The sequence below is a fragment of the Pleurodeles waltl genome, chromosome 6 (genome assembly GCF_031143425.1).
Source record: "Pleurodeles waltl isolate 20211129_DDA chromosome 6, aPleWal1.hap1.20221129, whole genome shotgun sequence".
NCBI classification, from domain to species: domain Eukaryota; kingdom Metazoa; phylum Chordata; class Amphibia; order Caudata; family Salamandridae; genus Pleurodeles; species Pleurodeles waltl.
In genome coordinates this window covers 1364508656-1364533748 of record NC_090445.1, presented here as the reverse complement: position 1 = coordinate 1364533748, position 25093 = coordinate 1364508656, and the positions used below count along the sequence as shown (strand labels likewise).

At 44.4% G+C, this 25093-nt stretch overlaps 1 protein-coding gene across 1 annotated transcript in view; it reads right to left on the bottom strand.

The window, feature by feature from the left end:
* Nucleotides 1–25093, bottom strand: part of RGR (retinal G protein coupled receptor) — a 118578-nt gene that overhangs the window by 35174 nt on the left and 58311 nt on the right. Inside the window, exon 3 of the mRNA XM_069240660.1 lies at nucleotides 24693–24814. Within this exon, the coding sequence (XP_069096761.1) occupies nucleotides 24693–24814 (122 nt within the window). The remainder of the gene's footprint in view (nucleotides 1–24692; nucleotides 24815–25093) is intronic.

The following is a 25093-nucleotide window of genomic DNA, read 5'->3' as shown; positions in this document are numbered from 1 at the left end:
AGAGTTCCCCCATTAGCGTAGCCGGAAAAATGGCTCAAGGAAATCTATGAGATTTACTTGCACCATTTTTTATAGCACTTTTAACGTTTGCTCAAGAGCAGGCATTAAAAGGGGGCTTCCGTTCTTTTGAATGGGCCCCTATGTACTCTGAAGGAGTAGCACCAACATTTTGGCACTACACTTGCAGACTACATCAATAGTGCCATGAAAAATGACACTATTGCCCCCTACCCTGCACCATTTTAAATATGGCGCACACATGGTGGCGGTGGGGGGGGGGTCCTAAGGGGCGCAGGGAAAGTGGCACTGCACTCAGTGCAGCGCCACTCTCCATAAATCTCCCCCTTAATGTCCCAGCACCCATCATCTAAAGAGAACACACTTCTTTGATCGCAACATACAGTATTCCTTGAGTATTTGTAAAGTCTATTGTTATCTAGTGAGGAGTTTTACTCTAATTTTGTCGTTGTCTACTGTCACTGTCTTTGTGAAGAAGGGGCATGCAGAGCTCTAATTACTGGTGAATGCTTAAGTGTAACATGCCTAACACTGAGGTGATGTATTAGAAATAGCATGCAAGACACATTAGTAATTTCTTAGAAGCAGTATACCATACACATTGGTTATTTTTCAGAGGCAAAATGCTTCACACAATGGCGATTTCCTAAAAGCAACATGCCTCATAAAAGGCACTATTTTGGAGCAGCAAGTCACACACAGTGGTGATTTCTTAGGAGCAGCATGCCACACACAGTGGTGATTTCCTAGGTATAGCACGTCTCACTAACTGGTGATTTTCTAACAGGAGCAAGCCTCAATCACAGGCATGGTTTCTTAGGAGGAGCATGCCTAACACAGTGGATTACATATGAGGAGCATGCCTCACACAGTGGTGATTTCGTAGGCGCAACAAGTATCACACAGTGGTGGTTTCCGAGGTATTGCATGCCTCGCCAACCGGTGAATTCGTAACAGGAGCAAGTCTCATACAGGTGTGATTTCTTAGCAGAAGAAAGCCTCACACAGTGTTGATTTCTTAGCGGCATCATGCCTCATAGGGTGGTGATTTCTTAGGAGCAGCATGTTTCTTAGGAGTTGTAAACGTCACATAGTGGTGATTTCTGAGGAGCAGCATGCCTCAAACTATGGTGATTTCTTATAAGCAGCATGCCACACAATGGTGATTTCTTAGGTGTATTCATAACAGGAGCAAGCCTCACACGTGTGATTTCTTAGAAGCAACATTATGGAAGCAGCATGACTCACAGTGGTTACTTGATGTTACACTTAACCCCTCAGCGAAAAACATCTTGTCCTTTACAAATTCAAATGTATAATTTTGAGAATTAGTTGTAGCACAAACTAGCTCCAACCAATAACAGCACACTTTACAGAGAACATTCTTACTCTTCAGAAGGAATATGCAGGACCAATGGATGATGGAGACATTTTCCTCTCAATTAAAAAAAGACTGCATTCATCCTGTTCTCTCAAAGCTCAAACAGTCATTTAACCATACTCGTGTTAGGCATCTAAACATTACCAAATTCTCTCCCGCTCAGCAAAAGTCTCATCCTTTGTAATCACGCTGGACATATATCTTTCTAAGATGCCTCAGTTGCACAAAATCTCTAAATTGGTTAACTACCCCCGTCAGGTTCTGAAAAAAAGTGTACTATGCAACCTGATCCTCCTAAAAACTGCAGCCCATGCCCCTAATTCCATAATTTCTTGACTTTGATATTGGTGTCCAATGCAGGGATCTCCCAGTCTGCGGTTTTGCTGCTCAAAAATCAAATCTCTTCCATTTCACTGCCAAAATGTTATTGATGCCAAATACATTTGAGCAGATCTCTCCAGTCCTAAATGAAGAACACTGGCTCCCGATCGAGGTCAAACTCAAAATTCAAATGTGATGTCTATCCTACAAAGCACCCCACAGGAGAAAATGCCCTAACTACCAATCTACACAAGATATCTGTTGATGCAAGAAAGTTTCGAAGCAAAAACAAGCATATTCTGGAAAACGCCTTATTCAGAACTGCCCATGCTCTGCATTAGTGATTCTCCGGAGCTGCTTTCTTCCACTGCAACTATCTGCCTACAGAAGATAGGACCAAACCAACCCATCAATGCTGCCATTGTGTCCTAAAGGCACATTTCTTTACACTACATCTTATCCACTGTCTCTGTTGAGGAAATGGATTTTCTTAAACCTTCTAAGTCTTTTTTATTCTTAAACTAGTTACGTGGAAGTGTGTGTTCTCTGTCCTTCCACTAAACTGCCTGTACTCTTTTGCTTATCTTTTCACGTGTTACCTGTAACCATTTATTCCTCTTTCTCTGCCTCACCAGGTCCTCTACTCTCCACTTTCCGCCCATTCCCAACCTTCCCGTTTCTCCCTCTTCTCTTTTCCTTTCCGCCCACACTTCACTTTTTATCATTTCGTCACACACACTGTGTCCCTCCCTCTTAGCCATTCCCTTGCCCCCTTCTCTTCCTCTTCTGGCTCCCTTCTCACTAACCTCCCACTCCTGCTTCTCTGTTTTTACCTCCACCCCTCACCCCTTCTCCTATGCTTCCCTCAACCTCCTCCCCCTTTTTCAGTCCTCCTCTTCCCCTTTTTAACCTTCCTCCTTCCCTCCCCTCCCTTCTCTTGCCTATCTCCTCACCTTCTTCTCGACTCTCCCTTCATTGCCTCCTCCCTTTCTTATGTGAGTCTCCTTATGCGCTTTCCTCTACCATAGAATTCCCATATCTTTTCTTCACTTCTTATTTATTTTAGTTCAACATAAGGCCCTTTATCATAGTCACTGTGCTTTATAAAGCAAATATATCCCTTTTTGATACCTATGCGCTACATAAAACTGTTATTTAAATAACAGGAAGTACATAGAAGCTTTCTGGTCCCATTTCTCACAGCTACAGTATGCACAGTCACCCTATAGGCATCGATATAGTCTCACCAAAATGCAGAGGTAACAGAAATTATTCCACGTACTCTTTAACTTCTGATGACCTTAAAAGATAGATTTATCATCTTGCTGTTTTTTTTATGATGGGAAGAGAAGGACGAGGAGTGGAAACCACATTGTGTACTTTCTGTTACTGCCTTCACAGCTCCCCGAGGCCAGAGATGGCAAAGGCAGTGTAGTGGTCCTAAAGAACAAGCTGGAGTTGCACTGTAGGTCTGTGTGAATGTCATTACCATCATAAAATTATGCTAGTTCTGTTGATGTGGAGTTTTGCATACTTTTTTCTGTTGGAGTCTGGCTCAAGGAAATTTGGTATCAAAATTTACAGAAAATGTCGAGAAATTAAATTTTGAACGGATTTAGGTAGCAGGTTTGGTGATCCTTAATTGATCTCGTCACCCTTAAATGACCTTCTTGTCTACAGGGTATCTCGGAGTGGAGTGTTGCTGTGAGAGGTACTCCCCCTGAGCCTAAGCAGCAGTTGAGACTGAGGTGTGGTTTGCATTAGTGCTCATAGTTATTCAGGTCCTGTCCAACAGGTCAGCTGAAGAGTGAAAAAGTTGTGGTGAGGAGAAATATTCATTTACCAATATGTACATTATACATAAGAAAGGCTTGAGTCCCAGGTGTGATGTTGGAATCACAATAAACATACTACTTTACTAGGTGGAGTATAAAGAAGCCAGATTTTCACACTATATTGTTGTACTCGGCTGAACTAGATACGAGTGAAATATATTCCACAGCTTTTTAACATTTTTTCGGCCTAGTAGAAAAGTAAAATATCTAGGAATCTTGTCACCAGGAGCACGTTTCTTCAATTTTGCTAATTAGTAATTCTCTTTTTACTCATTTGAGCATGAGGAGGAGGTCGTTAGTAATTCCAGTTTGGAAAAGCTTTTTCATTATACCTGAGTAAGTTGGCCAATTGGCGCATTTAAATATGGAATGGTTATGGGGAGTGTTCTGAGCCTTTGAGGACTAGGCAAGTGACCTAATATTTGCTGATTTGCGGATTAACCTGCTGAGACCTGTTTTGTAGGCAGAACGTATTCTAATCCATTTCACTTTCTAAGATCCATGGGTATACTTAAAGACACTGGATTCCAATAATGTGATCCATGGTACCAGAGGCAGCCTACATGCCCTAGATTATGAAGGCTGATGGACGAATGCTATTTGAGAAGATGAGAAAATCTTTATGAATGACAGTAGGAGAGACTTTAGTAGAATTATGGCCCTGCATCAAACTTGCCAGTCATGGAGCAGGGACATTTTCTTACCAAAGAGATGTAACTAATTTGTTAGCACACCTTTCAAGAGAGGCACAATAGTTGGGGCATATTTTACTTCAGCTGGCCTTGAATAGCCAAGCAATGCTGCTGTGAGTAAAAATGAATTGATGAGTTGAGAGGTAAGGCTGAGTGGAGCGAGAGTGGTTGTACATCTTGACACACCATTTTGGGCATTGTTGTCTCGATGTTGATACAAATTGAGGCTTTTCACCAATTGTCTTACTGTTTCTTCCTTCATAAGGTTGAATGACAAGAAACAACCAGGCAAGTGGCATTCAAATAAAGGGATAAGATCACAGTGGCTAGTTGAAAATGTAATGTTTGTTCTTTGAAATTTAGGTCACAAAGAGAGACAGAACAGACTTTTGACTCGGCCATAGGACAACTCAGTTTTGTTCATCACTATATTGTCTTCAGCAATTTCCCTGCAAATGTTTGACTGGCTCTAAGGTTTGATGTCATGGGGCCTTAATTCAGGACATGTAGTTGGCATCCTTATAGCGTGACATCATCCAGAGCAGCTTGCCCTCTTTAAGCCAGATTTCCACCAGCATGTTTAACTGCCATGACATTTGCTGTCCCGTTTTTGTTCTGTTGATTCTTTGTTGAAGTTGACTTCATGCATGCGATGTGACCTGAACTGATTTGCTTGTGGAAGGTGCCAGTTTGTTCTTGATGGAAAATGTCCACCATGTATGGATCAGATAAATGAGTAGAGGAGGGCACTGTTAGTACACTATTCCCTCAACTCAACCCTTCTGCTCACCTTCATCTTCCTGCCCTACAACAGGCTGCCTTCACACGGTGTTAGGAGAAATGATTTTCTTTGCCTCTTTGAGTTGCAGTTTTTCTTCAGAGACTCCCAATAAGTGACAGTGACTGAGACTGTTGGTTGTGATGGGAGTTTCCTTTCTTCATATGAATAACTTGGGACAGGAGAGTAATCTTCAAGTCCGCTCTCTGTGCTTTCGTTGCTGCCATTTTCCAAAATGTAGGAGAAAATGAATATAGAGAGAATGCTTTAAATTTGTGTCAAATGATACAACACTTCCAACCCTGAACTGGAATAGAGTCTCTTGATACAGTAAAATTGAAAGTCTTTTTAATCCTGTAGAGAAACCAGTGGGTCATGCTATCACTTAATTAAGGTTTCTTGACCAGTAACTTGACACTGACCTGCAAAATCATAAGGTGCCTCCGTATATCTCCCGATATCTGCTCCCTTCATACGGTACACTGGTGAAGAGCTAATATCACTTAGTGAAGAAAAGACGAGCGGGAACCCCTATCACTGAGTGGGGTCCAGCTCCTCTTTGGGACTCTGCATAGTCAATGCCTATTACAGTTATTAAACACCCCATGGCACCGTCTGCAATCTTTTTTTTTTTTTTTTTTAAAGTGGGGTGAAGTTGGTAGGGAAGGGGAAGAAGTTACTCTTAGACAGTTCTTAATGACATGAAGACCCACATAATCCAAGACGTTCTTCCCCCCACTCACGCAGTGAAAAATGATTTGAAGTCAACAGGTCTGTTTATACTGATGGCCTGTTGGCTAAATGGTGAGCTTGTGAACCTATAACTCGAGTTCACATCAGCTTAACCCAATTGCGTGGCCCTGGGCAAATCAAAATATACTCCAAGTTCTTCCTTTAAACTACATGCATAAGATCGGATCACTTTCAAACAGAGGGGGCTTGATTCACAAAGGTAAACTTAGACTTTTGTTCTAAACTTAGACCAAAAGTCTAAGTTTAGGACTTTGGGAACTCACAAAGGGCATTTATGAGTGCTATCTTCGGTCTAAATTTAGAACAAAAGATTAAGATTGCCTTTGTGAATGTGGCCCTCTGAGTTTAACTTAGTTATGCAGTAGAATATGTGAGCATTCTATTCTCAGTGAAGAGGATTCTGTTGCTGTTCTCATGTTTGAATTCTCGTTGCTTCTCTCACGCCTGGTAGTAGGTGACGTGCGTGCCAGCTCGGAGGGAGATCATTCAATGCAAACATTTCTTTCACCATCCCGAACTCTGAGCTCCTGCGTGTATGAGGAGGGCATAGAAAGGATGCCACTCTTGCCTCGTTAAATGAGTTTTGAGATCAGACAGCAACCCCGCGAGAAATGCATGCGTGGGCTAAAATGATTCTCTCTGCCTCCCACAGCCAGCTTCACAGGCCTCGAAGGGAGAACAAAAAGAAGTCCGCGCAATTAATTGTCAATTACCATGCACATGAAAAGAATGGCATCTAGTATATTTAGGGGTCATGGGAAAGCAACCAAGTTGAATTGTTTCACAGATGAAGAGATAGTCCTTAAAACCAAATGAAACATCAGTTGTGGATAATTGCCAAATACAAGGTCTCTCTCGATGCAACGAATCAAAATTATGGTAGTAGCAGTCCGGAGCCTGATTTTTTAACTAAATGAGAAGGATTAATGGTCAGGGTGGAAACAACATTAACTGATGTATCATTCGGGTGCGCTTCTGATCCTTCATACTAGCACTTAACATTTCCCCACCTCTTTTTGGTGGGGGGCAAACACATTGCTGTCCTCCCTGCGGCAAACCGCCCAGTGCTCACAGTAAGATGAGAAGCGAGTAAGCGATTTTATCAATCATTTTAATAATAAAGAAGTATATTAGTGTCAGGAATCTAGTATGTATTAGTTACTTTTCAGTGCACTTTTATTCAGCGATTAAAAAGGTACTTTTGTGGTCGTGAAAAAACATTGCTCAGGTGATGTAAATGTATTAGGTATCTCAATATATTGTATAGCCCTAACAGTGCACAATGGTGCTACTTCCCTTCCCTTCCCTTTCTTCTTTCGCCTGCCTCTCTACCTCCCGACCGCCATCCTTCTTTCCTTCTCCTTCCTCTTTCCCTTTCTATTCCTCTCAATCTGTTCCTTACATACCTCTTTCTTCCATCCTCCGCTTCTTCTTTCAGTCCTCCCTTCCTTTCTTACCTCCTTAATTTCCTCATGCCATCATCCCCACTACCTTAATTCCTTTATCCAAACTCCTCTCCTCTGTCTGCATTCCTTGCTTCCACGTCATCCCTCCTTTTTCATTCATTCCATTTCTGACTCTTCCCTCCATTGTTTCCAACTTTCCTTCATCCGTTCCCACCTTTCGCTCTTTTATTGTAGTTATACTATGTGTATAATAATAACTCATGTTAGAAACTGTATAATTATTATTGCCGGGGTGGGCTCTTGCCCACCTCAGTAATAATAACACTAACTTTTCAGGGTGGACACCAAAAGATACTAGCTTAACTTGAGCTCAACCCTCTGATAGCTACGGCACAAAGAAGATAGCCTTAACTTAGGGTTGTGTATATTGTATTTATGCTGCACCAAAACAGTATGAAACTCAAAATACCACATAATAAGGGGCCTATTTATAGGCCTGTAGAGCCACCTTGTGCCACATTAACGTAATTTATTTTGATGTTAATGTGGCCCAATGAGGCCAAATCCCTGCGCCGTATTTACAGAGTGTTCAAGAGCAGGCATTAAAACGGGGCTTCCATTCTTAAGAATAGGCCCCTATGTACTTTGCAGGAGTAGCACCAATATCTTGGCGCTACGCTTGAAGAGTGCATCAATAGAGTCATAAAAAATGACACTATTGCCCCTTACCCTGCTCCATGGTGCGTTGTACTTCAAATACGGCTCACATATGGTGGCAGTAGGGGGTTGCTAAAGGATGCAGGGAAAGTGGTGCTGCACTCAGTGCAGCGCCACATTCCATAAATCTGCCCCTAAGAATCATAAACTGAATTAGAAAAATAGAGAACATTTTAATAAAAAAAGAGACCAGAAGAACAAATTCAATAAGGGGAACCTGAGATATGCAATTTTAAAGTCTTAAGAAAAAACAAGGCCAAAAAGCACTAAGTGCTAATGATAGCATATGGAAGAGGGAGACTGGGACCTATGTGCGATTTAAGGTGACCAAGCTAGAGCGCAGGTCAGATACACCCAGAGGGGCTAAATCCGGGGCAAAAATGTAACTTTCTGACTTAGGCACAGGAGCTCTAGCGCCATATTAGCATAATTGTTTTATGCTTATGTGGTGTTAGGCTTCAAAAATAGCTGTGCCATGTTTACAAAGGGGCGCAATGCATGCGTAGCACCACTTTGTAACCCCTTGTGCCAAATTATGCCTGTGCCAGGCATAATGCACGCATGGGGGGTGTTTTTACAGTTGGGGGGTGTTAGAAATGGGGTCTTTGGTTGACAGTCAGGTTACCCCCTGTTCAAGCAAAGACCCTCACTCTAGTCAGGGTAAAAGAGAATCACCCTCAGCTAACCCCTGCTTACCCCCTTGGTAGCTTGGCAGAGCAGTAGGCTTAACCTCAGAGTGCTAGGCGTAAAGTATTTGTACCAACACACACAGTAACTCAATGAAAACACTACAAAATGACACAACACAGGTTTAGAAAAATAGGAAATATTTATCTAAACAAAACAAGACCAAAATGACAAAAATCCACCATACACAAGTCAAGTTATTAATTAAAAATCAAAAAGAGTCTTTAAGTAGTTTTAAAAACACACTAGCGCTGCTAGAGTGAAAATGTACCTGGTGTGCGTCCAAAAATAACCCCGCACGGGCGGGCGTGCATCGAAAATAACTCCGCACGGCGGTACTTGAGTCAAAAATCCAGCCGCACGATGAGTTGACGATCCAGCCGCGCAGGTTGCGATCTCCCAGCCTCCGTCAGCGATGCTGCGCGTCGTTTCTCCTGCTCCGTGCGTCGATTCTTCGGTCGTGTTTCCTGCGAGCGTCGTTTCTCAGCCGCGGAGCTGGCGGCGCGTCGTTTTTCAGCCGCCGATCGGATTCGCGTCGATCTTTTCCCCGCACGGCGCTCTGTGCGTGGATTTTCTTGTCTTTAGGCTGCCAGCTTCTCCTTTCAGAGTCCCAGGACTGGATGGGCACCACAGGGCAGAGTAGGAGTCTCTCCAGAGGCTCCAGGTGCTGGCAGAGAGAAGTCTTTGCTGTCCCTGAGACTTCAAACAACAGGAGGCAAGCTCTAGATCAAGCCCTTGGAGATTTCTTCTCAAGATGGAAGGCACACAAAGTCCAGTCTTTGCCCTCTTACTCTGGCAGAAGCAGCACTGCAGGAAAGCTCCACAAAGCACAGTCACAGGCAGGGCAGCACTTCCTCCTCAGCTAACAGCTCTTCTCCAGGCAGAGGTTCCTCTTGATTCCAGAAGTGTTTCTAAAGTCTGTAGATTTGGGTGCCCTTCTTATACCCATTTTAGTCTTTGAAGTCACCTTTCTTCAAAGGGGACTCACACCTACTTGTGAAATCCTGCCTTGCCCAGGCAAGGACTCAGACACACACCAGGGGGCTGGAGCCGGCATTCTTAGAGGCAGGCACAGTCCTTTCAAATGAGAGTGACCACTCCACCCCTCCCTCCTAGCAGAGATGGCTAATCAGGAAATGCAGGTTACACCCCAGCTCCCTTTGTGTCACTGTCTGGTGTGAGGTGAAAAACAACCCAACTGTCAAACTGACCCAGACAGGGAATCCACAAACAAGGCAGAGTCACAGAATGGTTTAAGCAAGAAAATGCTCACTTTCTAAAAGTGGCATTTTCAAACGCACAATCTTAAAATCAACTTTACTAAAAGATGTATTTTTAAATTGTGAGCTCAGGGACCCCAAACTCCACATGTCCATCTACTCTCTAGGGGAATCTACACTTTAATCATATTTAAAGGTAGCCCCCATATTATCCTATGAGAGAGACAGTCCTTGCAACAGTGAAAAACGAATTTAGCAGTATTTCACTGTCAGGACATATAAACCACATTACTATATGTCCTACCTTATCCCTACACTGCACCCTGCCCTTGGGGCTACCTAGGGCCTACCTTAGGGGTGCCTTACATGTAAGAAAAGGGAAGGTTTAGGCCTGGCAAGTGGGTACACTTGCCAAGTCGAATTTACAGTGTAATAATACACACACAGACACTGCAGTGGCAGGTCTGAGACATGATTACAGAGCTACTTATGTGGGTGGCACAACCAGTGCTGCAGGCCCACTAGTAGCATTTGATTTACAGGCCCTGGCACCTCTAGTGCACCTTACTAGGGACTTACTAGTAAATCAAATATGCCAATCATGGATAAACTAATCACATACAATTTCACACAGAGAGCATATGCACTTTAGCACTGGTTAGCAGTGGGAAAGTGCTCAGAGTTCAAAAGCCAACAGCGACAGGTCAGAAAAAAATAGGAGGCAGGAGGCAAAAAGACTGGGGATGACCCTGCATAAGCAAAAGTCCAACACGACCCCCTACCAGCCTAAAGCCAGGGGAGAACAATCAATACCTTGATGTACTTCCCTGATTGGGGCGATAGAACAAGGACCCAGGCCCACAACAGCAGGGGCATGTTCCAGTTCTACGCCTTCCTGACTCCAGTTGGATCCCTCTGTCCATACTCTCAGGGCCCACTAAGCTAACCCATGGGGAACCCTTCTCCACATCTACAGACACCATCTGTGCAGCACCTAACTTTACTTTGCTCACAGATTAATTGCAATGGGCAGATAGTACCACCAGGGCCAACACAGTGGTGTTGCCCACTCCACCCCCGGGGTGTGACTCTCGTCCCCCCCCCAGGGGCAACTCTGTCCACCAGGACAGCAAGCCACGGTGACCCCTGACAACTGTCAGGGATGAGAGCCCGACCTCAGGCCTCTCTAACCACTGTGACTGTGGAGAGTGGGGGGCGGTAGCCCCAGGTGCCTGGCACCCTTTGACCACTCTCTCTTCCACCAGGTCAGGGATGACACCATGAACCTGGCCTTCCAATCCAGGGTCTGTACCCTTAGATTGCACTGGGGCCAGGGGTGAGGCTCTTTCTCCCCTGTCCCTACTCTCAGGGTTCTGCACCCCCCCCTCAGGGAGAGTACCCCTTGAAGTCACACCAGGGGGGGTGATTGGGCAAACCGCCCACCCCTTCAGGTCAGGGTTTACCCCCTGCACCTGATCCTCCAGTCCAGGGTCTGTACCCACAGACTGGACCACTGCCTGGCAACCCAGGACTTCCTGGGGGGCATACCTACCCCCCACCAGGTCAGAGTTTACCCTCTGAACCTGGTCATCCAACCCAGGGTCACCACCCTGCGGTTGAACCACTGCCTGGCGCACCAGGACTTCCTTGGGAGCACACTTACCCCCCATCAGGTCAGAGTTTACCCCCTGAACCTGATCATTCAACCCAGAGTCACCACCCTGCAGTTGAACCACTGCCTGGCACACCAGGACTTCCAGGGGGGCACACTTACCCCCCTCATGGGACACACTGTCCCCAAGGGCCACACAAGAGTCTGGCTGGCGCAGGTCTCCTGACCTCTGCCCATCTGACAGAGTCTGGATTCCCCCCAACCCAGAAATGGTCTTACCAAGGTCATTCCTGGGGGGCTCTGCTCTCAGAGCTGACCCCTGACCCTCCAGGTTCTCCACTGGGGTCCGCAACCCCCTCTCAACCCTCTGTCTGGACTTCTGCACCCCCTCACTAGGAGTGGTACTGCCAGACACCAGAACTGGTGGGACGCTGGCTACAGCCGCCCCCCCAAGTTCTCCTGACACTGTGGGGTCTCCCTCAACAGATGGCCCTATGGTACAGGCTAGGCTCCCCTCCTGGTGTTCCCTCATGGAACCCTCCAGGACCTGGGACCGGATCTCGGGCACCTTGGACCTCAGCCGATCCCCATTCCCTCTCCTCAGAGACTGGACACGGGGTCCCTCACCCATCCCACTACACTGGGACCTACCTGGGACACTACAATCCTTCCCTACCTCACCTGGTTGGGAAATACCTAGACCACTCCTCTCAGGAGCACCCCCAAATGCCTCTTCAGACTCTCTGGTACTCACCAAGAGGTCTGCCTCCATTGTAAGCTCCCTGGGGTCAGAGAACTCACACTCCACCTGGTGTTGGCATAGCTCTGGAAAATAAGGACTAGACATATGCTCTCCAGCAATTACATCACTCAGCCCCTCACATGAATTAACCAAAGTACACTTCACCCAACCATCCAGTGACTCTGCTTTGAAAAAGCACCCCACATCACCCTCCTGAGACTGGTGAGACAGTACCTGACTGTCCCTGACACTCAACCCACACTCTTCTGGGATGTCTTCACACTCCATAACCAGGACTTCTACCTGGGGGGAACCCCTCTCCCTGTCACTCTCACCTAGAGTCAGTAGAGTGTCCTTCCCACCAGTAGGAATATGACTCCCCATGCCAGTTCCCCAATCCACCTCAGGGACCCTGTGCATCACTGGAGCTACCTCATACCCCTGAACCTCCTGGTGTGTGTTAACTCCCTCCTTCAAGTAGGGCACCACATCTCTGGGCATGTGCATTTCTTCAGCAGCACTAGATATAAAATTGTTGCTGCCACCATTCCAGCTGGATTCAGCCCTCATGACTTCCAGCGGTTTCAATTTAAGCTTGTAAGCATAAATCATCCTTTGTATCTCGAAGTCCCTTTCCCACTTGTCATACTCCCTTTGCATCCTCAACTTTTCTGCCTCCAACCGGCGAACCCTTTCTGCCTGTCTGTCCTGCACATCTTTAGGAGTCAGACCCTTAGACGACACCCTGCTACCCCTCCTGGGGACCCTCCCCCCAGGCGTAACAGGTACCTCCACTACACCACTGTGTATCCTCTGCACTTCCCCACCCACATTCTCCTCCTCTGTGTGCCCTCCAGCCTTCTTGATTGTCACCCCGGCCCTCTGTGCCTTTTGCAGCTCCCCCTCCCTGGTGGAGCTCTTAGTGGGACAGTCAAGATCTTTAAGGAACTGTTTCAATTGAGCAACTGAGTATTCCTTCAGTTTCTCCATTTCAAACACAGCTCCAGCTGTTGCATCTACAGATTGAGACATGATGGTCACAAGTGCAAAGTTCCAAAGGCAGAAAATAAGTTCCCAATGAAGTAAAAAGAATCAGTCAAGGGATCAGGAAAATCATGGAAGTAGAACAAAAAGGAGTCCTTAAGAGAAAAAGCAAAAGATCACCAAACAAGTAGTATGTGGTCACGTAGTGGTCTGAGATCAAAACAGTAGTGTACACTTAATCACTGTATGTCAAGTACAAATACAAGTCCAAATCCCGACCGCTGATCACCAATGTTAGAAATGGGGTCCTTGGTTGACAGTCAGGTTACCCCCTGTTCAAGCAAAGACCCTCACTCTAGTCAGGGTAAAAGAGAATCACCCTCAGCTAACCCCTGCTTACCCCCTTGGTAGCTTGGCAGAGCAGTAGGCTTAACCTCAGAGTGCTAGGCGTGAAGTATTTGTACCAACACACACAGTAACTCAATGAAAACACTACAAAATGACACAACACAGGTTTAGAAAAATAGGAAATATTTATCTAAACAAAACAAGACCAAAATGACAAAAATCCACCATACACAAGTCAAGTTATTAATTAAAAATCAAAAAGAGTCTTTAAGTAGTTTTAAAAACACACTAGCGCTGCTAGAGTGAAAATGTACCTGGTGTGCGTCCAAAAATAACCCCGCACGGGCGGGTGTGCGTCGAAAATAACTCCGCACGGCGGTACTCGAGTCAAAAATCCAGCCGCACGATGAGTTGACGATCCAGCCGCGCAGGTTGCGATCTCCCAGCCTCCATCAGCGATGCTGCGCGTCGTTTCTCCTGCTCCGTGCGTCGATTCTTCGGTCGCGTTTCCTGCGAGCGTCGTTTCTCAGCCGCTGAGCTGGCGGCGCGTCGTTTTTCAGCCACCGATCGGATTCGCGTCGATCTTTTCCCCGCACGGCGCTCTGTGCGTGGATTTTCTTGTCTTTAGGCTGCCAGCTTCTCCTTTCAGGGTCCCAGGACTGGATGGGCACCACAGGGCAGATTAGGAGTCTCTCCAGAGGCTCCAGGTGCTGGCAGAGAGAAGTCTTTGCTGTCCCTGAGACTTCAAACAACAGGAGGCAAGCTCTAGATCAAGCCCTTGGAGATTTCTTCTCAAGATGGAAGGCACACAAAGTCCAGTCTTTGCCCTCTTACTCTGGCAGAAGCAGCACTGCAGGAAAGCTCCACAAAGCACAGTCACAGGCAGGGCAGCACTTCCTCCTCAGCTAACAGCTCTTCTCCAGGCAGAGGTTCCTCTTGATTCCAGAAGTGTTTCTAAAGTCTGTAGATTTGGGTGCCCTTCTTATACCCATTTTAGTCTTTGAAGTCACCTTTCTTCAAAGGGGACTCACACCTACTTGTGAAATCCTGCCTTGCCCAGGCAAGGCCTCAGACACACACCAGGGGGCTGGAGCCGGCATTGTTAGAGGCAGGCACAGTCCTTTCAGATGAGAGTGACCACTCCACCCCTCCCTCCTAGCAGAGATGGCTAATCAGGAAATGCAGGTTACACCCCAGCTCCCTTTGTGTCACTGTCTGGTGTGAGGTGAAAAACAACCCAACTGTCAAACTGACCCAGACAGGGAATCCACAAACAAGGCAGAGTCACAGAATGGTTTAAGCAAGAAAATGCTCACTTTCTAAAAGTGGCATTTTCAAACGCACAATCTTAAAATCAACTTTACTAAAAGATGTATTTTTAAATTGTGAGCTCAGGGACCCCAAACTCCACATGTCCATCTACTCTCTAGGGGAATCTACACTTTAATCATATTTAAAGGTAGCCCCCATATTATCCTATGAGAGAGACAGGCCTTGCAACAGTGAAAAACGAATTTAGCAGTATTTCACTGTCAGGACATATAAACCACATTACTATATGTCCTACCTTATCCCTACACTGCACCCTGCCCTTGGGGCTACCTAGGGCCTACCTTAGGGGTGCCTTACATGTAAGAAAAGGGAAGGTTTAGGCCTGGCAAGTGGGTACACTTGCCAAGTCGAATTTACAGTGTAATAATACACACACAGACACTGTAGTGGCAGGTCTGAGACATGATTACAGAGCTACTTATGTGGGTGGCACAACCTGTGCTGCAGGCCCACTAGTAGCATTTGATTTACAGGCCCTGGCACCTCTAGTGCACCTTACTAGGGACTTACTAGTAAATCCAATATGCTAATCATGGATAAACCAATCACATACAATTTCACACAGAGAGCATATGCACTTTTGCACTGGTTAGCAGTGGGAAAGTGCTCAGAGTTCAAAAGCCAACAGCGACAGGTCAGAAAAAAATAGGAGGCAGGAGGCAAAAAGACTGGGGATGACCCTGCATAAGCAAAAGTCCAACAGGGGGTAGCTGAAAAAATGGCACAATTAAATCTAAAAGATTTCTTTGCACCATTTTTTGTACCATTTTTAACGCCTGCAAAGAGATGGGCATTAAAAGGAGACACACCATTGTATTCAATGGGCCTCAATGTACTTTGCAGGATTAGCGTCAACATTTTTGGCACTAGTTCTGCAAAGAGCTAAACTATCGTCAAAAAGTTTGACTCTGGTCCCCTAACTACCACCATGTTGTGCCATATGTGAAATATGGTGCACACATAGTGGCATTAGGGGAGCGCTTAGGTGTGGAAGAAAAGTGGTGTTGCATTGGATGCAGTGCCATGTTTCTTAAATTTGGCCCGTAGTCTTCTTTTATGGAGTTTAAAATTCCCCATCAGGGCAAGCCTGAACCTGTATCTGAGGTAGATGCATCAAAACAAAGACACAGTCTTGCTAGTGCTCTCTAGATCTAGAAAGTCCAAATATTTTCAAAGTCCCAACTTTTCAGGATTTCTGGAGCAGCTCTTCTAGGTCACACTTCAGGCTTTGAGCCCTATCGAGACAGCACTTAGAGGCCAGGACTCACTCAAACAGATATCAGCAACAAGGTCCAGCCACGCTCAGTTGGTACTGACAACTGGTCACTTAAGGAAAAAGGGTTCTGTAGGTCCAGTAAGTGTTTTGAGGAGAGCTCCTTGGGGTGCCACATATATGGTTTGTACTAACTAGAGGGTAGGTATGACTCCTGCTCCTACCTAACCAATGGGGCAAATGTACCCAGCGATAACCATATCCACTTCTTCAGCAGATCCTGTCTGGCTTACCACAAACAATTCCACAGTGCACAATGCTCCTAAAATCCAAAATCCAAAATGAGGGAACCCTTCCTCCCTCGTGAGGAGCATTTGTGTCCACCCAGAGGTGTGGCTAAGAAATGAGCAATCCCATTCTCTGTGTCTATTCCAAGCTGGTTCTGGTAGTAGATTCCCTCCTCCTGGGGTTGAAGCTGTCTTGTCTACTATGAGCCTTGTTAACAAAGGTCTCTCATACACTAAACTATGAATGGGCAAGCTTCGTCTCTGTCCCTTTCAAGTTATTGATGTTCCTGGGCCCACATCAACCCTTCTTTCTGAATTGATAGGGGCCATGTGCCCCAACCAAGCCTATCTTATCACCAGGACTAAGCCATTGTGCTTCTCTGGGAGCAATTGTCACACCTTATTAAGGTCAAGCACTGGCTGCGCTGCTGCTAGCAGGCTAATGCAAGCACTTTTAGGCAGGGAAAGGGCAGCTTTCTAAAAGTTACTTTTAAAGAATATTTAATAACATGTAACTTTGTCAATGAAAGTGATATTAAATAAATATGAAAAAGGTCTTTGAATGCCTATTCTAGCAATTTCCTGTCAAACGTTACAAATTACTGTTTATAATCTGTACATTGGCATTCACTAGGCTTCATCTACAGCCCTGCCAGTGAAATTAGGTTTTGGGGGCTACCCATTGGAGGAACATGTTAACTTTCATTTCACACATGTTCCGCTTATAAATATCTGACACCTTTTGTGCCACAAGGTGCACGTAGGGATAATGTATAAATATTTAAAAACAAGGTTCCTTCCTTAAGAAAATTGGTAATTTTAAGAGGTTTGACTGCAAGTGTTTAGGCTGCAGTCAGGTTACACATACTAGGCCTAAAGCCACGTTTTACAGTGCAACAATGTGCTTGGCACAATAGAAACAACATTCCACAGGTGGCAGTTAACTTCAGGCCTTAGGCATATGTTCTACACTACTACTAAGGACCAATAAGCAAGATACATTTGTCAATCAGGGATAAACCAATGTATCCAATTTTAATGGGAAGCACAGGCACTTTGCTTCTCTTTAGCAGAGACAAAGTTTACAGAGTTCCACAAAATTTGGGCTCAGAAAAACACAAAACATCTGGTGTGACCATGCAGAAGAGACAGTTTTTTCTACAAATCAACACTGTTGGCATTCATGTTTATAATAATAAAGAGTAATGCAAAATGTAATGACCTAACTCTGGGTCATGACATTCTTTATTTATAGAGGGTAGCCTTGTCTTCAAAAGCAAAAGCCTCACTAGTCTCCCTTCTGACGTCTGTGCCACTTACCACTGTGTAATGAACATTGCAATATGTCGGTGTGCAATAGGTTTACTTTTAGAGAGGTTTAGGGAGAGAGGAGAATGTTTTCACTTACCATAGATCAAAATGATCTGAATGGTCTCTCTCCTACATACTATATTTAAGGGATGAGGGGCCTTGAGATTGACTACTGCTCCTTTGGTATTTGGCACAGTAGGAACATTTGTAGCACACTGCGACTGAGCTCCATCCCAGTTTTTCTTATTTTGTGAGGGCATGGGTCTAAGAAGAAGCTTTATCTGGAGAAGTAGTGTAATGTTATATGGCAAAAACTTTGGCAAGCAGCGCATCTTTCAGGTTCAGTCAATGTGTACATTTTATTATGCTGTTAATTTAAATAATGTTGACTGGCTCAAAAGACTCAAAAGACATTTTCATAGTATAAGCAAGCTTCTGTATCCTAGGGACTGTTTGTATTATCTGTTGTCCAATCCACAGATATAGATCTCCAGTTATTGGTACTATCCAGAGGGCTTACACATGTCCTGCACACAATGACAGCAATACCAGTAATGCAGGTCTCATTCTGGCTGTGCTATGGAACTCAAACTACACCCTACGGAAGAGACCCAAATATGCTGAAACTGGTTGGTGTTGCTTATGTACCTATTCAGAGTGGACAAGACCAGGCATTTGGGCTGGATTGTTCCTACTGGATCAGGACCAAGACTGATTTACGTATGGCTGGGTCCTGTTTGAGGTGGGATAGTGCAGTGCTTCTCCGGTACTGAGTACCTGCATTTCTTTCATATGAAAGGCAGAGTACCTGCACTTCTCAGCACTGCTCCAATATATTTAATTGAAGAGTACCAGTACTTCACTGGAGCATACAAGTACTCTACAGAGTGAGTATCTGCACCTCTAGATTTCCATTTAAAGCACTGATGATGGGCAAAATTGATGATGCACTGGGATGCGGCCATGAGTAATTACCAGTTGATGAGATTAACTCAAACATCCTGTCAGTCAATTTTTATGTTTTCTTCAATGCAGGAGCCATTGGAACTCATCAATTGAAGCAGTCCGTGCTACTGACAGCTGCATGGTAGAAGTCTTGCACAATTCTAGGACTTGGGCAGCTGAAGATCTTTGCTCTTCAGCAGTGCGCTGTGAGGCACCAAGAGATGCCACAGCTGTGTCTAGGTGTATAAATGAAGAAGGGTCACTTTGCACTTGGTTCCACAGGTGCTCTTTCTGTCACCTGCTGCTCATCTGCAATCAGCTCCACGAAATTCTGAGCAGTGAGGGGTGGACTGGAGAGTGACAAATGGGACATCAGCAACATCGCAGCTTGGATGTGTTCCCTTGGTCTCAGTGTAATCTAAGCTGAGGTGTGCTCTCTGCCCATGGCTGGCAGTCCTGTTGCTGACACCCACACCCTCATCCAATATATGGACTAAACCTATGTAAGGGGTGAGTGCTATGTTTTTGGCCAGAGTTTTCAGTTTTCTGTTTGTTTTACTTTCACTCTTAGTGCGTCCTCTCTTTCCCTTTTAAAAGCTCAGTCCATAGAATGTCTGCTGTCAGTGGAGAGGTTTTTGAACAAAAGTGTGAAGTTGTGTTGGTGTAAATTTATAATCTACATATATGCAACACTTTATTGAGCAGTTTGTGAGTTGAGGAATGCAATGATCAGTGTCTAGTCATTGATGATAAGCTCTCAGGTACCTAGACACACCCCAGGTGGCTCTGCTGAGCTATGTAAAGTATACTTCAGCCGGGGTACGCACGATTACTGCCGTCCCGCTGGCTATGCATGAGTGGCGATGCAATGGAGCTGTGGTCCGGTACCCACCACTAAAGACTAACAGCAGGATGACACCTACTGCCAGGAACAATTAGACGCTTTCTAGATGTTGATTCCCATCAGCTTCGACCCAATGATATATGGGAACCTTTGAATACTTATCTGGTCCTCCGTGGAGGAATGAGTTCTTGGAACTGGAAATCCGGTCATGCAATGGAGATGCTCTACTGGGCGAGATGCTCTAAGACGTAAGTGAATCTCCCTGGTGGTGACACTGGTGACCAACGTGTTGAACTGAATATGCAAGTGTATTGTAATGCCTTGTAATAATGTGGTTGCATGTAATGCCGAATTGTGTTGTGAGAGTTCGATTGTTAGGAGGCACAAGGTTCAGTCTCTGCACTTCTTCAGACATGAGCTTGTATTCAGCAGTGAGAATGTTCACTTTTACATCCTGTAACATTTTCATGTTGATTTATTGACTTGGGTGTTATATTTTGATTCTACTTTAATAAAGAAACATGTTTTTAAAAAAACATTGTTCGGTGATCCAATTTTGTATATTGTCCTGTTTCTAGACCTCTTTTGACAATAATATTTCAAGGGCAGCATTGTCCTCAATGATCAGCATCTGAATTCTGATGTTCGGTAACCTTCACACTACCTTTTTATCTGCCTGGAGTAGGTATCCACCCATCAGTCTAAAGACGTTTCGGGATGCAGAGTCCAGACAACAGTGACCCCATTCACGCGGAGTATCTAGGGCGGGAGCTATGAAGCACTGCAGCCATCTCTGGACACACTGTAGTGCAGTTGTCACCGGCTGGTAGGGGATATGGGTGCATAAAGCAGTTTTTTAAGGAGAGGAAGTACTTAGATGAAAGCATAGTATTCTACAGTGCTCTACTTAAATTGTGGCATTTGGGGCGAGGAGATCAGTTGCAATGCTTGCTCAGAATATGCATGAAAAATGCCTCCAGCGGGAGGGATAAAGTATCAGTTGTTCTGGCAACTCAGGTTTACTGACATACACTTAACTCGAGCCTTCACAATACAGAGCAATTCAATATTAACGTAGCAATGAGGCCCTTACTTTTCATACTGGGAACATTTGAATCATTCTTCTAAATCTGTTGCGACCAATTTGAATTATTTGCACATTTTCTAGGGTTTCTTGACTTTTGTAGTCACACTTTTGTGACAAAAATCAACATTTATTTGCAGCATCCTTCTGAGCAATGAAGAACATGAGGTACCCTAACAAGATACAGGAATCATTTAAGGGGGTGTGTGTAGTTTCAGCGGGCACAGTACACTGAGGGTTTCATGGACATTCAAGTCACTAAGCTCATGGTTTTTGTAGACGCTACCCCCTATAGCATATGATAATTGAATGAAAACTCTTGCCTTTTCTTCTGAGCACTGAACAGAGGAGACTTCAGCAACCAGGAATGTTTTGGCTGTACAAATACTTCTTGACCTATTGATTTTCTGACTGCACTTGGGTAACAAATCAGTAGTGCAATGTCAAATTATTTTAATATGATAATATGTCGTAGGATCTTGGAACACCTGCCACCTAAGAATTACTACCCAACCAAGAACCATTAGGTCCAGATTCCTAAGGACGTATGCAATGTCACTTTGCCTGGCCTTAGGTGGTTTAGTAAATATAAAGTAAGGAGAGAGCACAGACAATCCTATTCAGCCACCATTGGATTTTGATGCAATCCCAGATTTACTAAGGTCAGTAAACCTGGGATTGCCAGGAGTAATGAGGAGAAATCGCTTTATTTCTCCTTCTTACTTCCTTGTTACTTCCTTTACCTATGTGTGATGCATTCCACATTACATATAGAAAAAGGAAAACGCCTTTAAGGATTGTTTTTTGCAGGAAAGTGCCAGTTCCTGCACAATGAAATCCTCCCTGCAATGCAGGCAACCACTTAGCAAGGTGCAAGGGTGGCTGTGAAGGCACTAGGCAGCCTCAAGTATTGCAGCGCATGGAGGGAGAAGTGTTTCATATCTTAGTAGACAAGGCCCATTTCTGCTCTCTCTGCTTAAAGCAACACAGTGCGGCAATGTTGCTTGCTACTGTGCTTTCTTGAAACATAAGTAAATACTGTATGCAAGTTGCTGCCTTTTCTAACCAGTGTCAACATTTCTGCTTTAATTGCATTCGTGCCTCAACAAATAATTTCCTTTACCATTTTAATTATGGTTTTATAAGTAGAATGAAAGCTTTGTGTTTGGTGTTCTTTGGCACCACATCCCTACACAGCCACTGTGTACCACCCATAGCTCTGTTTCCATGTAGGGCACTATTTGATGGAAATATCCTTATAAGTGTATACTGGGGCATCTACTGTTGCTCTCAGTACCAGTTGTTATGCTACAGCATACCACACTAACCAACTGTACCTTTTGGACCATTGTTGCATGTGACACCTTAGGCAATTTCTGGCTTTTTACCCAGTCGCATCATATGTTATGGTAATTGAAGCTCCCAGTAGAAGCTATTGTCTCCCAGCATGAAAAGTGCTGTTGGATTAAAAAGTAAGGATTATCTGAAGGTTTTACACAAGTAATCCTTTCATACTGCATCAGTGAATGGTTTAGTTTCATATCTTACTTTCACTGACATGCAGTGCGTGTACAAACACGTCCACATCTCTCTCAAACAGCTGTAGGATTTCACTCCTCACCAGGCATTCCCGAGCATCATTGCAATCATTAGTGGAGGTTGCTAAGAGGACAAATCACATTCTTGTGCATATTTGATGGTGCTTGGTGTGGACGCTTTTTCCCTGGAGAGAATGACATAGGTCTGCATCCCTGTTGTGAATGTGGGTGACAAACCCATATAGGGCACTGAGTGCTGCATGCCATCCACCCGGTTCACAGTGAGGATTAAGGGGCAGATTTACTTACATTTCTCACAATGCAACACTGCGAGGCAACTTGCTGTGCTGTTTTTCATGAAAGGGAGACAGCAGAAATGTGCCATATTTGTAGCGAAATGGCACATTCCTGCTGTCTCCTAGCACTGACACACTGTGCTGCCTAGCACCAACGTATGTGCTCTTGCGCCATGGTGCAAAACAATTCTTAGCGGAATATTCGGAGAAATAAAGATATATCTCCCTGTTATGCCTCACTGGGGAAGGCATAACGTGTTAACACATTCCCAGGTTTACAAACGTTAGTAACTCTGGGAACGCACCAAAATCCATCTTGATTTCTCCTTGTTACTTCTTCTCCTTATGAGTGCTGCATTCTGTAGCACACATAGAAAGAGGGAAATGCCGCTAAGGATTGTTTTGCACAAAAACAATCATGCCTGTAACACAGGAACCCTTGCATCATGGCTCAAGCGTGCCTGTTTTGGCGCTAGACAGAACAGAGTGCACTAGTGCTAGAAGACAGTATAGATGCGCTGCATCTTTGTAATTATGGCACATTCAGCTGCCTCCCTTTAATGCAAAGCTGTGCAGCAACTTACCCTTTTTTGATGAGTGGAACCATGGAGCAGGTATGTGCAACCACAAACTCCAGTGTCCTGCTTCCCAATTTGAGAACCAGCTTTTATTACTACATTTAACATATTAATTTTGACATTTAAAAACGCATACTTCATTTTTAGTCCGAAGTTAGGGACATGACCAAAGGTAGCGTGGCGCAGCTTAAATTTGTAAATATGTGTAATGTAAACATGTATGCTGTAAAAACGAACCGTAAAGCAGGAAAAGTTACCCACTAAACAATTATACTGGTATTATGAAGGTAATATGCAGGTTGCACAATGGTACATACAGTCTTGCAGTTTAAAGACTTGTGCCAAACTGACTGTTTTTTTTGCCATGTTTTTTAAGTCCTTGCCGCTTGGATAGATCCGGTAGGCTTCATTTACCTAAGTGGTTCATTCACACACTTGGATTACACACACGGAATAGATAGATTTTTCACAATTATTCCAAGGTGAATTACTTTGGATCAGTTCATAACAAGTAGTATCAATAAACATCACAGCACTGTGCCAGGCATAATGAATGCAAGGGGGGGCGTTCCGGTGCTAAGGAGGGCCGAAAAAATGGTGCAAAGGAATTTACGAGATTCCTTTGCGCCATTTTTATCAGCATTTTTTAACACTTGCTAGGTGCAGGTGTTAAAAAGAGGCTCCAATTGATTACAATGGGCCTTTGGGTTCTTTGCAGGATAAGCGTCAGAATTTTTGACGCTAGAACTGCAAAGCACAGGACTAGCTAAAAATTATGACGCTAGTCACCCTAACTACTGCTGTGGTTCTCAGTATTGTAAATACATCGCTACCATGGTGGCGTTAGGGGGGCGCTAAGGAGCGCAAGAAAAGTGGCACCACTTTTCATATATGTGCCTTATGTATTTTAGAACAGGGATCATTTGTAGGACATTGGTCGATGAATCACCAATGGGATATCAGAGCATTCTTTAAACCAGAATAAAACTGCATTGTGATGTCTCAGTAGTGGTGCATGGTCCACATAAGAACAATGAAGGAACATTAGGAGGTTTTGCTGAATTACAAAATACCCACATTTTGGTGCATTGTACAAGACAAGCTAGCGAGGCACCTTGTGAGAGTGCAATGTGTGCATCAGTGCTGTGATACTTTTGTATGACAAGGATGAGTAGACGTCCACAGTGAGTGTCTCTGCAATGGATAGAAGCCCAGGGGACAGGTCATTTGGAATGTGCATCACGAGAGCCCTGTGAATGACTCAAAATTGGAATGCTTGCTGCAGTTCAGCTTGTAGGGGCGACGTGACAGAGCTATGAATGTCTCAGTACTGGTATTTCAATGTATGATTTAACTCATTAAAAGCAGTGTTGCGAGAACTCTGTAGAAGTTTTAAATAATGCAAGGCAAGAAGAGAGAGCGTGGGTCTCTCTTTGACAGATTCGAGGTACTATCAATTGATTCGCTGTCAAGTGAAACTTATCTGTACTCATTTTGTATGAGCCAAGCGTTATTTTCGGAGCAGATTCCAATGTGGTTCTGATGGAAATATTAAAAAAGTCAGTTATCTACGGCTCTCCGAGATTCAATGCAGAAACCATCAACCCTGGATTCCACTCATGATGATATGTATAAAGATTTTGGTTCAAATGTAGAACCAGAAGCCTTGCATAGCCCTATGGCTACGATATTCACCCAGTACAAAACTCATGGATACATAAATAAACACATACATAAATACATAAATCACAAGTAGCTATAGAAACTTACTGGTACAGTACTGGTTATATCTGTCCCAAGCAATAACACCACAGGAGCTGATGCTCGATAAAGCTGTTACGAATCCCTGGAACCCATGGATTTGGCAACCTTCAGAGCCATATGGCCAGTACCTGAAATTCAATGCAATGGCACAGTTTCATTGTAAATCTGTACGTTCAGAGATATATGAACAGGAAATGTGAAATAAAAACAGAGAGACAATTGGACTCTTGAACATTCATAGAAATAGTAGCAGTATCTGCATGGCATAGACATCAGACCAAAGCAAACAGAGCATGGTGCAATACCTCAAAGACAATGGCAATAGTAATAATGCAAATCTGGCACATTAGACATAATAAAAACACCTGCATGGCAAACACATTGCTACTGTGGAATACTAGCAAGAA